Source organism: Furipterus horrens, unplaced genomic scaffold, assembly GCF_987537825.1.
Source record: "Furipterus horrens unplaced genomic scaffold, mFurHor1.1.pri manual_scaffold_13, whole genome shotgun sequence".
Taxonomy (NCBI): Eukaryota; Metazoa; Chordata; class Mammalia; order Chiroptera; family Furipteridae; genus Furipterus; species Furipterus horrens.
Genome location: NW_028327183.1, coordinates 40,908,343 through 40,917,638, shown reverse-complemented (window position 1 = coordinate 40,917,638; position 9,296 = coordinate 40,908,343). Strand labels below are relative to the sequence as shown.

General features: G+C 41.7%; 1 protein-coding gene across 1 annotated transcript; it reads left to right on the top strand.

Moving 5' to 3' along the window:
• The first annotated feature begins 387 nt into the window (after positions 1–387).
• On the top strand, positions 388–8,991 carry LOC149994710 (cytochrome P450 2G1). Its single transcript, XM_090260488.1, has 9 exons — positions 388–620; positions 1,178–1,340; positions 2,930–3,079; positions 4,290–4,450; positions 4,697–4,873; positions 5,637–5,778; positions 7,247–7,434; positions 7,550–7,691; positions 8,417–8,991. The coding sequence occupies exons 1-9, from the start codon at positions 441–443 to the stop codon at positions 8,596–8,598; spliced, it is 1,485 nt and encodes a 494-aa protein (XP_090116614.1). The 5' UTR covers positions 388–440; the 3' UTR covers positions 8,599–8,991.
• The last annotated feature ends 305 nt before the right edge of the window (positions 8,992–9,296 follow it).

Here is a 9,296-nt window from a genome sequence, read left to right as displayed (position 1 = left end):
TGGTTACCCTATATGACAGATGGGAAAACTAAGGCTAAGAGGGTTATGTCACTTGCCCAGTAGAGAAAAGGTAGAGCTGAAATTTGAACCCAGATGCTCGACTGCTAAATGCAGTGGCCTAAAAATGATGTTCAGTGCTTCCCACACCTTACCAAGACATGCTGAACATGAAGTTGAGCTGAGGGAGAACTGAGGGACTGGAAATATAAAGAAAAGGAAATGTTTCCAGTGGCTTTACCTGTGTGAATTCAATTCACCTTTATTCACATTGGAGATTATCAGTTATATAACCACTTCCCAGATAAAGCGATCTCTTCTCTGATGGTATCCATACCCAGAAAACTTGAATCCCAGGGTGTTCATATTTCTTCATCACCGATTTCCCAGAACATATTTAGGCAGGATCTGATGCCCTGGATACAATCCCTCGACCTAACACCATGGAGCTTGGAGGAGCCTTCACAATGCTTCTGGCACTCTGCTTGTCTTGTCTGCTCATCCTCATTGCCTGGAAGCGGATCAACAAGGGGGGAAAATTGCCCCCAGGTCCCACACCAATACCCTTCCTGGGGAACCTGTTACAAATTCGTACAGATGCCACCTTTCAGTCTTTCATGAAGGTGAGTCTGTTTATTTCCTCTCTTTGAGCTGAAAGCAACTAATTCTATAGACAAATAAGTGTATAACCTTCTAACTTCTAAAACCCAGACTCTTAGAAACATATACTTTATGAACCTCAGAATTCTGAAATGTCAGATTCTTAGACTCTTGGAAAGACAAACTCTTAGCGCATTGGGACGTAAAACTCTCACAATCTCAGGACTTTGAACTCACAGTATCTTATATCCTTAAACACAATAACTCTTGTAGGCTAGTTATCTTAAAACTTTGAGATTGAGTATCATAAAATCTTAGGATTCTAGAAATTTAAATTTTCAGAGAGGGAAGCATAGGTCTTGGGGTTTATCTCATCCACATCTATCATTTCACAGATGAGGAAACTAAGGCTTGTGGAGGTGTTGGGGAGCCTTGCCCAGGATCATAAGAGCCAAGAACTTCTTTATCTGTTATTCCCACATTTGTAGTCCCTTGAAATCTCTGCCTCCTAAAATCCTTCATTGATCTATACTTAGTTCTCCAGTCAGCCCCACCCTCATATGTCTTCCTTCACACCCAGCTCAGGGAGAAGTATGGCCCAGTCTTTACTGTGTACATGGGTCCCCGGCCAGTAGTTGTTTTATGTGGACATGAAGCAGTGAAGGAGGCCCTGGTTGACCGAGCAGATGACTTCAGCGGCCGTGGAGAATTGGCTTCAATAGAGCGAAACTTCCAAGGTCATGGTAAGTAACAACAACTATAATAGTGAAACAAAATTATTATAATGTACTTCCTATGTCCCAGGTTCTTTGATAAGTACTCTAGTGAATTATTGCATTGGCTCCTTTGAGAGAACTATTAATGTCTTAGTAATATGGCAAGTAAGGAAGCTGAGGGTAGGAAAGGTTAGGTAATATCACACAGTAAGTGGTAGAACCATTTTACTTTGAACCTAAACCATCTGACTCTAGAGTACCTGCTGCATTAATTCTGTTCTCATTTTTAATGGATTGGTGACACTGTGTGCCCACTAAAGTCCTCGTAGCCTAACTTCCTTCTTATTTTTCTATATATATGCATAGGTACAACCCATATTTCCTTGTTCCCTTGATTTAGGTAGGTATATTTCTAGTGTTACCTATACATCCATCTCTAACTGCCCACATCTTTCAATTCCAAGCAGCCTCTCACTATTCTTTTCACATTCCATCTATCTCTATACTTTTCCTTTCATTCATCCATTTTCCATTGATCCATTCATCCACCAAATATTCATTCGTTAGATTTTCTATACAAATATCTTTATATCCATTTTATACATCTATCAATTAACTTCCCATTTACCCTCCTATCCATCATTTCATCCACTCATTTATAAACACTTCCATCATTCATCCATCTATTAATCTTTCTGTCCATAATTCATCCTTTGAACCATTTATCCATCCATCTGAAACCATCCATAAACCCTTCACTCATTCATTAAGTCTTCCATCCATCCATGTATCAGCCTTTCCTGTCATAAAGTCTTCCTTTCAATAAATCACCCAAATCATTTCATTTAATTTCCAAACTTTAATTCACCAACCCATTCACATCTGATAATTTCTAAATGTTTCTTACTACAGGATAACTCCTTTTGTGTAGGTATATTATTGTACAGGTTTGAGGTCCTGTGAACATGTATGCGTATATCTAAAGAATCCAAATGGGCCCTGGCTCAGTAGGTTGGAGCATTGTCTTATAGCCAAAGCATTGTGGGTTTGATTCCCAGTCAGGGTACATGCCTATGTTGCATGTTCAGTCCCTGGTCTGGATGTGTACAATCCCCAGTCTGGGTGCATATGGGAGGCAACCAATTGATGCTTCTCTTTCGCATCGATGTTTCTCTCTCTCCCTCTCCTTCTCTCCCTAAAGAGCAATGAAAAAAATGTTCTTGGGTAAGGATTTTTTTTAAAAAAACACAGAATCCAAATGGCATATAGAAAACAGGAGTAGTCTTTTCATTCCAGGGTACTTTTTTTGGCATTCTATCTCTTATTCCCTCCACATTCCAATGTATCCATCCCATTCATCCAGTCCTGTAGGAAACTCTCCTTTATCTCCTTAATCATTCATGGCCTGATTTCCTTTCCTCCATTTCAGTCCTAGACTGTTTTTGAAGGTCCTGCATGTAAGAAACCTTAGTCTTACCAACAAGCCTGGGGGGTTGGGAGGGGCTTCCCTGAGAGCAGAGCCTAGAGCTTTTATAATCTGTCCCCATCCTTGTCTAGTAAAGAGTTGGACACAGGAAAGGGAGGGAGGCAGAAGCCTGATACTGAGATTCCTACAGGTGTAGCTTTGGCTAATGGCGAACGATGGAAGATTCTCCGACGCTTCTCCCTGACCATTCTCCGGGACTTCGGGATGGGAAAGCGCAGCATTGAGGAGCGGATCCAGGAGGAGGCTGGCTTTCTACTAGAGGAATTACGGAAAACCAAGGGTATGGGGGTCTTAAGGGAGAGTGTCTACAAGGTGACTGGATGGTGGTAGAGAGCTCAGTCATGAAAAGAAAGGCCTTGGTGGCAGAAAACTCTGGAATGGGAGAGAATAAAAAAGACTAAGAATTTACTGAGATTCCCAGCCAGGTTCCCTATTAAAAGTTAACATGAAGTACCCTTAGAGACCACTTGCCCAGAAACTTTAATCGACAGATCTCAAGGAGTTTGTAAGCTCCTGATATCATATGCAGACATTGGTAATATGCCAGTTTGTGCCTTTTTTTGGTGACAGGGCCAAATTTAATTACATATATACATAAACACACACACAATTGTGCTAAAAATCACATAACATAAAAATTTACCATCTTCACCACTTATAAAGGTACTTTTCAGTAGTTTTAAGTATATTCACATTGTGAAACAGCTTTAGAAAGTTTTCACCTTGAGGATCTGAAACTCTACACTCATTTCATTATATTTTTAAAGGAATTCAGTCTCCACCCAAAAGTGAGATGTGGAACCACTGAGGGCTAGAAGAAAAAAGACACAAAGGCCAAGAGAAACAAAGATGAATAGTTAAGAGACAGAAATAGTGATGATTTCTCTAAATCAGAGATTCCTCACCTGGGCTCCGTGGATTTTAAATTGTCTACAAAAAGGCTTTGAATGTCCTTGTACCCCCAGAAATTATTTACAAAATAATATATTTGTGAATAGGGCATCATTCTGGGAAAACCACCCCCAAATCCACTGTCCTGACAAGCATCCTGTTTTACAGATGGTGCAGCTGAGGCCAAGCGAATTATTTTCTTAATAGGTCAGATGGAATTATTGACAGAGATAGACAGACTCCAGCTATCCATTTTTTAAAAAATGTATCCTTTACCATAACTCCTTTCCCAAATCTGTGACTCTCCAGCACAAACACAATTAAATACTAATACTAAAAAGTAATAATTAAACTCCACCAGCTGTTTACTACATGGCAGACTATGTTAAGCATTTTACATGAATAATTATTTTGACTCCTCATGAACCAGTGAAGTGGTTACTCAACAAATTTGCATATCGGGGACCAACTCAAAACAAAATGAAATAACTAACGCGTGCTGTTAGGCAGTGGAGCCGGGACTTGCACCCATGACTGAAATATTTCCCACCCCATGCTCCTGATGATTGCCTCCAACACAGACAATTTCCATCACCCAGGTGCCCCCACTGAACCCACTTTCTTCCTGAGCCGCACTGTCTCCAATGTCATCAGCTCTGTCGTCTTCGGGAGCCGCTTTGACTATGACGACAAGACGTTCCTGAAGCTGCTGCAGATGATCAACGAGAGTTTCACTGAGATGAGCACAGCCTGGGCACAGGTGCACACCAGCCCCTTTCTGTTCACCCCCAATCTCAAATAACTAACTGCCTGCCTATCTTACGTAATAGTCCCCACAACACCGGGAGGCAAGTATCAATATGTCCTGAGTCTCCAAGAGGCAAATGGACTCACCTAGTTCTCAGTCCTGGTGCTGGATGCTGAGTCCAGTTATCTAACTCCGGGCTCAACCCAGGCTAGCCTTGGGTGCCCATTGCTGACAACCCCCTTTGCTGCTTCCCAACAGCTATATGACATGTATTCTGGAATCATGCAATACCTACCAGGAAGACATAATCGCATCTACTACTTGATAGAGGAGCTCAAGGACTTCATTGCCTCTAGGGTCAAGATCAATGAGGAATCCCTTGACCCACAGAACCCTCGAGACTTCATTGACTGCTTCCTCATCAAGATGCACCAGGTACCTTATTCTCTTCCCCAACCCTTTCCTCTCATCTCAGTTCCTAGAACCTGCAACCTTTAAACTCATTTGTAGACATGGTAGAGACAAAAAAGTAGGGGGAAGCACTCTTTCACATGGTGTACTTTTATTTACAGATGAGATCTAAAGACATAAACTCTTACACTTTAAAAATAAACTTCAAACCTAAAAAATTTAAGAACATAAAAATTTAAAACTTTACACCTTTCTAATCATGTTTAATTACAGCCACCAGAGACAGCTGTAGAAAAGTAGAATGAGTCTTTATATATAGTCTTAGAATTTGAGAAGTTTAGACATATGAAGTTTTTACAATTAAGACTTTACATTTTAAAGTTAAAAGTCATAGAGATTTAGAAATTAGAAGCTCAATACTTCTGTATCATAGATCCTTAGAACTATATATTTTAATATAAAACAACAGTACTTGAAAGTTTAAAATTATATACCCTAATATCATAGAGCATTTGAATCTAACAAGGAAGTCTCTACTTTCTTCTCTTTCTACTTTTCTCATTGTTCACTCCCCTCCAACCACACTGGCCTCCTCCTTCCTGTTCCTCTAACACTTCAGCTGCACTCCTGTCTCAGCACCTTTGCTTTGGCTTTCCTCTCCCAGATACACACACACCTGGTTGTCCCATCTATTGTGTTTTCACAAAGGCCTACCATATACAAAGGCAAAAATAAGAAGATAAAAACAGAAGGGGGTGATCTTATTTATTTTTTCTCTCATTTTCAGGATAAAAGTAACCCCCACACAGAATTCAACCTCAAGAACTTGGTCCTCACTACTCTCAACCTCTTCTTTGCTGGCACAGAGACTGTGAGCTCTACACTACGCTATGGATTTCTGCTGCTGATGAAGCATCCTGAGGTGGAAGGTGAGTGTCCACCTGAGTTGCTTACCTGACTCCCATTTCCAACAGGAAAGAAGACATAACCTTGAAACCTTAAAACCAATAGCCTTAGACTCTTAACACTTTAGAATCTCAGGATACAGAATCTTGAGATTGATGGCTTAAAAGGACATCTAATTTAATCTTCTACTTGGAGCCTGTATTGGTTTTCTATGGCTGCTGTCATCAACTGCCAGAAACTTAACAGCTTAAAACAGCATAAATCTGTTATCATGTAGTTCTGGAGTTCAGAAATTCAAATAGGTTTTCACTGGGCTGAACCAAGGTAGAGCCTACTTCTTTGATTCTTCCAGGTTCCAGAGCTTTATTCCTTCCTTTCCTGAGCTCACGATCTTCCCTCTACCTTCAAAGCAAGCACAAGGACCTTCAAATCTCTCGATTGCATTGTTACATCTCCTTCTCTGTTTTCTTCTTATACAGACACTTCTGATTATACTTAGAGCCAGCCTTGATAATTCTGGATAATCTTCCTATCTCAGCATCCTTAATTTAATGATATCTGCATAGTCCCTTTTGTCATATAAGATCACATTGACAGGTTCCAGTGATTACGGGGTGTTTAACTTTGATGGCTATAATTTATTTGACTATAGTGCCAGAATCAAATAGACTCCATCCCCAATAAATTGGAATCTGGTCTGGTTAAGTAACTCCAGCAATGAGGAGCTCATTACTTGCTTAAGAAAAATCCCCAGTTTTGGCCCCTCTTCCTTTTAATGCAGTTCAAAATAAGCCAACAAAATTTTTCTGTTACAGATGAAGGGAAAAACTAACTTGTTTCCACTCTTTCAGTCTCTTTTCTATTGTCCATGTCCTCTTTTGCTAATCTAAGAATTCAGATATGTAGTGGGCACTTTCTGTGTGCTGGGAACTGTCCTAGTTACTTATATACTGGATTGTTTGTGAAGTTGCAGTTCTAAGAGCTTGTTAGACCATCACATCTGCTTTGCAAATGAAGAGAACTTCAGAAGGTGAAGTGATTTGCCCCAAGGTCACTCATCCACGAAGTGCAGAAGGGTGACTGCCCCTACAGCATTCTTAATCACTGCCACATAATGGTTGTCATTTGCTTCAATCCTGGCCTAGTTATCTATTGTGCCTCTTTCCCATCCTGTCGAAACTCTGTGTATGAAAGCCCAGCTGGGACCAGGACACCGCTTATCAGCCTCCATGGCTCCTTGGTTTTTTCAAGATGAACACCAAATGTCCTGAATGTCATTTAGGGCTCCAGGCTATGTGCCTCCCGATGATCTGATTAGTATTTACTAACCCCACTAATGTGTCAGGTGTTATGAATAAAAAGGCAATCCAAGCACACATGGCCTGCTCCCTCAGGATCTGCAGGTACTGAAGATACAAACCCATGACCCAACGCTGGTCCTAGGAAACACATCCTGCATCCTTGTCTCTTACGTTTTTTGGTCCTTTCCAGCAAAGATCCATGAAGAGATTGACCAGGTGATTGGACCACATCGGATACCAAGTGTAGATGACCGAGTCCACATGCCCTACACAGATGCTGTGATCCATGAGATACAGAGACTGACGGATATCGTGCCCATGGGTGTCCCGCATAATGTCATCCGGGACACTCATTTCCGAGGCTTCCTTCTGCCCAAGGTGGAGTATACCCTCATTAACATTCCTTCTCCCTCCACTGCACCCCTCTACCTGCTGGTTCCTTGCCCCATGCTCCAACACTGATTTCTCTTAATTGCCCCCATTTTCACCCCAGGGCACTGATGTGTTTCCCCTGCTTGGCTCAGTCCTCAAAGACCCCAAATACTTCCGTTACCCAGATGCCTTCTATCCCCAACACTTCTTGGATGAGCAGGGCCGCTTCAAGAAGAATGAAGCCTTTGTGCCTTTTTCTTCTGGTAGGTTTCTATAGTCTGAGTTCCCCCCAGGAACATCCTTGATATGTCCCCCAACCATTGATCTATATTTGGTTCAGAGCTGAAATGAAAGCCGAGTACTATTTGAAAGAATCCTAGAACCCCAGAAACAGAATATTAGCATCATTGACTCCTATAATTAGAAAACTAAAAGCACTATATAGGGGAGAGCAAACTTCTTCTGCTAAGGTCCAGACAGAAAATATTTTAGGTTTTGCCATTCACATGCTCTCTGTCTGAAATACGCAGCTGAATTAGTCGCACATACCGTTTACTACAAAAGTAACCAGTGGCTAGGAAACAGGACACAGCTCCCCCACTTACAAACAGTGGGGCCAATGGAGGAGCTGTGTCAGCTCCCTGTCCGTAAAATAGAGATTACTCTCTCCAAACCATTGGAAGAGTGACTGACAGACACTACTTAAGTGTGTGCTTTCAGTGTTTTTCTCCTCAGCAGTATCTGGCAGCAATTAGGCTTTTGATAAACATTTAAGAAATTGAAATAAGCAGAATCTTTGTATTTGAGGTTCCTTTACAACCATTCCATCTTGGAATCTGATGGCATCCAAGCCATGTGTTATAATGACCCCAGAGATGCTGAGGAAGTAGATGAGGCTCAGATGGATGATGGGGTCAAGAGGCTCCCCATGACTCCACTATCCCAGTGCAAATGTGACTGACCCTTCCCTCCTCCAATGTACTCACAGGAAAGCGCATCTGCCTGGGCGAGTCTATGGCCCGCATGGAACTCTTCCTCTACTTGACTTCCATCCTTCAGAATTTCTCCCTGCGCCCGCTGGTGCCACCTGCTGCCATCGATATCACCCCCAAGATCTCAGGCTTTGGCAACATCCCCCCAACCTATGAGCTCTGCCTGGTGGCCCGCTGAGTTCCCCCTACTGTGCCCCAAAGGAACCATCGGAGAACATACTCTGCCCAAGAGTACAGGAGCACCACCCTCATCTCCCTACGTTCTTTCAACAACCCTAAGAGAAGGCACTATTACTACTCTCATGGGGCCACAGGCCAGACAGGGTCATCTGAAAATATACACCTGCATATCTTCTACATCTAATAGAAAAGCCGTTCCCTGTCCAACATGTCAGCAAAAGCCTGCAAATTTTTCCTTCACTTGATCACCTCTGGCTAGGTTTTTGTCTGTATGAAATTCTTGTTGCAGATTCCTGTGTTATTGCCTTGATCATGGCCAAAATGTAATTACATCCCTTTTCTTGATCCTCATATCTACCCCTCCTCCCTAAAAAAGGCATCAAGAGTTAAATACTGTTGAGTGTGGCATGTTTATTGTGTATTGTGTGTGTGACATCAATAGGCCACTGCAAACAACTTAAAATGGCCCTTTTTTCTTTTTACTACCTTGTTATTTAGTATTTTTTCTTCCAGCTCACCAACAGTTATTTCCCACTGCTTGATCCACCCTTATCATACCCCAGCTTCAACCATCTTGCTGGCTCATTACCTCTCCCTCCCCATCATCTCTTCTTTCTAAACCCTATTTTCCTGGTTGTTCTTGTTATAACTTTCAATTCCAAATACTCTCCAATACATTTTGAAAAACAATTAAAT